This window comes from Empidonax traillii, unplaced genomic scaffold (genome assembly GCF_003031625.1).
Source record: "Empidonax traillii isolate 1590-97213 ecotype Southwest subspecies unplaced genomic scaffold, ASM303162v1 scaffold2139:size67343, whole genome shotgun sequence".
Lineage (NCBI taxonomy): Eukaryota > Metazoa > Chordata > Aves > Passeriformes > Tyrannidae > Empidonax > Empidonax traillii.
Window position 1 is genome coordinate 27,485 of NW_020957332.1, and position 3,739 is coordinate 31,223.

Consider the following 3,739-nt stretch of genomic DNA (forward strand, 5'->3'; position numbering starts at 1 on the left):
CACTCAGGTCCCCCCAAAGCTTCTCTTGTCCAGCTGAACAATCCCAGCTGTGCCAGCCTTTCCTCCCAGCAGAGCTGCTCCAGCCCTGGGATCCTCTTGGTGCCTCCTCTGGGCTCTCTCCAGCAGCTCCATGTGCTCCCTGTGCTGTTCCCAGGGCTGGAGCAGCTCTGCAGGGGGGTCTCAGAGGGGAACAATCCCCCCTGCCCTGCTGTGGAAAGGACATTTCCCTGCAAACCCACGGCCCACACAGGGTTTGTACCTTCGTGATCCGGGACCATTTCCAGGATCCTGGACCAGGGGGACACTCGGCCCCCTCGCTGGGCCCTCACACGCACAAAGTGGGGGTCATAATAGTGAGTTATGGCTGAGGAGAAGTCACACTCTGTGCCAGAGACATTCCCACACCCAGGCAGCTCCTGCCACTCTGCTCCACTGCTCTCCGACCTGCAAGAGAGGAAACACCCCCAAATTAACACCAACCCACAATTTAAACCTGGGGATAAATTTTCTTTGCTTCTTTATCTGTCTCTTCTTATTTATCTTCTTTCTCTCTTTTTTTTTTTTCCTCTTCTTCTTAATTTTTTTTTCTCTTCTAATCAACAACACCCCATTGATGCTGTTCTATCCCCAGCACCACTGTAACCAGTGCCACCTCCTTAGGAATTCTCCTGGAATTCGCGTTACCATTTAATTAATTCATTTTAACTATTAATTTATTGGTTAACAATCAACCTGCAAAGTCTGATAGCAGTTTGCTTTATGCACCATGTGAAGACACAGGGTCAGAAAACACCATCAAAGAACAGCTAAATCATAGAATTATATAAGGATTTTTACAGAATTGTTTACCCTTAATATTAGTATATTCTCCTAGTCTGGCAAAGATTTTTTTAATCCATTGGAAGACATTTAAAAAAGTCTTGATGGAAGTGTTTAAAAGAGCAAAAAAGCAGAAAAAAGCCCTCAATTTTAATGTGAGCCAGGAATGGAGATCAGGGGGAAATAAAAACACAAAGGTGTCAGCTGGAGTTCAATAATTAGTGTTCCATAAACTGTTTTTCTCTTCTTTTAACAGACATCCACACCTTAGCTAAGAAAGAGACACTTCAGGGAGAGATTAAAAACATCCTGACCTAAAAAAAGAGGCATAGACTTGAATCAGTCATGGTTTATCCTCAGCTCCTACCTTGCCTTCTTATTTTTTAAAATGAAACTGCCTTCAAAGCAGCTGTTTCTCTTTACATATGGAGGAAGAAGAGCTATTTTTTAAAAATCCATAATTACAGAATCATGGAATGGTTTGGGTTGGGAGGGACCTTCAAAATCATCCCATTCCACCCCCCTGCCATGGGCAGGGACACCTTCCACCAGCCCAGGGTGCTCAGAATTTGAGTAACTTTATCTTAGAAATGTTTTTCGCTATTTACCTTGCAGGAAAGTGCCAAAAAATACCAAATGTATGTGCTAATGCAAGCAAAAATATTGGGGTGTGAAACTACTGCAGAAAACCAGGCAGACATTTCACAACAAAACCAAAATTGTTTCCTCTGGGGATTAAAACTTGCAGATGAGAAATGTGGATTAATGATCAAATTAGTCAAAAGCTACACTGCAAATTCCCTGAAATTCTGTGTGTGTCTGTGTGGCCACGACCAAAAAAACCCCAGAGGAAAAAAATCATATTAAAAATAAATTACATAAATTAATTTTCCAAGAGTTCCAGTTAATCTCCTCAAAGAACCACTCCAGAATTAAGCATTATTATTATTATTAGCAGGTGTGTCGCTGTGTGTTTATCACTGTATTTATCACAGGTCAATCTACTTTTAGACATAAATTATAGACAAATTAGGGCCAGGACTTGGATCCCACTTCATTTCAAGATTTGTCTCCCCGAGCGGCTGCATCAGGCAGCAAAGTCAATTCAATTTGTTATGAATTCAATTGCTCCTCTGCACAGAGCAGTGTCAGGAGTTCTGGCTCACAAATCACCCCTCACCACTTGTACTGTGCCGAGAACGTCACCCCGGGCTGGCTCCCCGAGTGGCTCCACCTCAGGCTGAAATTGGTGTTCACCACGAGCACCTGGAGGTCCTGGGGGCTCTGCAGAGGAGCAAGGCCTGGAAAAACAGCACAAAGAGAAATTGGGATGGATAAATGGGCACAACTTTAGTTCCATCATTAATATTATTATTATTATTAAATTCAGGTATCAAAAGACAGGTGAGCAGCAACACTGCGGGAGAAGGAATTACTCTGATACCTCAGAAAATGGACTTTTCTCTGGTCATTTAAGCCGTATTTTCAATTATTTCTCAATTAAATATTTTCAATTATTTCTCACTAAAATATTTCTCAACCCTCGAAGCGTTGAGGCTAAAAAGACACAATCAGGGCTGCAAGTGTGGCCTGGAATGTTTTCCAGCACAGAGGGAAAGTGGGAAGGCACAGGAATTATGTGGGAACTGAGGAAACCTCACAAGTCACTAAAATGATGCCAACCCCCCCCTCCCCAAACAGTCCAGTGCAGATTTAGGGAGTTTAAACCTCTTCTCAGTCCCTCTGCCTGGTGCCCACCCAGAACATGGACAATTTAAACCTCTGTCCTCCGCCTGGAGACTCCTAACACGGCAGGGGGAAGAAACAGAATCAACAAACTAAAATGCAATCATTTTTAAAATAAAACCAAAATACGACTAAACACTTTAAACAAAACAAACTACAGCAAAACAAACTACAGCAAAACCAAAACACACCCTTTGGACTTGACCTTCCCTTCTCCCTGTTCTGTGTCACTTTATCAATCACTTCCCAAGGGCTACAACTTCTACAAACCTGTCTGAAAACCCTGAAATTGATGTTTGGTATCAGTCTAATATTTGATTATGTCAAGAAGAAATCAGAACAAGTAAATCCTCTTTCAGCTGGGCAACCAAAGTCTGTTTGGCCGTCCAATGGCTCATCCTGACTTTGATTTTAGGATTCATTGCAAGAACTATTTCCTAGTCCAGTTCCCTTTATAATGTATAAAACACGACCAACTCTCTTTATAACAGGGAAACAAGTGTGGAAAAACCAATCATCAAACTCAAGTCTGCAAAGTCCTTCTGGAGAATTAACTGGCACCAACAGATGACTGATTTTTGGAAATAACTCCTGAAAGCAAAATAATTCACTAAAAGCCTCGTGGATCCCACTCTGGGATTTATTTCCACAGGGCATGAATTTGTTACTCTTCTGACAGAGTAGAGCAAATCCAGAGAATGCCAAGGTACATTTGATCAGAAAATAAGAAAGCAAAGGAATAATTGGGGGTTTTTTGGCAGATATTTATCCAGCAGGTGCAGCAGTTCAGCCAAAAGGCTTCTGACAACAAGGGCACCTCAAGAGCTCAAAGGCTGATAAAACACAACTGTATTTGAAGACTCTTATTTTTGTTTGCCTTGGGTAGAAAATCAAATACTTGAAGTATCTTTCCCACATTTTGAAATCCTTAACTTCTACACAGAAGGAAGCTTTGGGGTGATTTTTATTAGAGAGGAAAAAGGAAGTCTGGAAAAATGGAAGAAAAATGTGTCAAGGTTCGTGTTCTAACCAAACACACCAAATAACAGGTTGATGTAAGACATCTATTTAATGTTTTAATCTAAGCCAGTGCTTTCTAAAGCTGTAGATACCCCTGGAAATCAGCATTTCCTCCCTCTGGAGACAAACAGCATCGTTAAAATGCGATATTTTA

The 3,739-nt window shown here is 41.6% G+C and overlaps 1 protein-coding gene across 2 annotated transcripts in view; it reads right to left on the reverse strand.

Moving 5' to 3' along the window:
• The window catches only part of IFNAR1 (interferon alpha and beta receptor subunit 1), a 24,252-nt gene that overhangs the window by 11,226 nt on the left and 9,287 nt on the right, over positions 1–3,739 (reverse strand). The window contains exons 1-2 of one of the 2 annotated variants that reach the window (XM_027909449.1): positions 2,000–2,118; positions 260–444 (exon numbers count right to left, since the gene is read on the reverse strand). The exons of the other annotated variant lie outside the window; for it this stretch is intronic. Of the exons in view, the coding sequence (XP_027765250.1) occupies positions 260–278 (19 nt within the window). The 5' untranslated portion in view covers positions 279–444; positions 2,000–2,118. Of the gene's footprint in view, positions 1–259; positions 445–1,999; positions 2,119–3,739 lie in introns of those variants that run through there. 2 annotated transcript variants of the gene reach the window in all.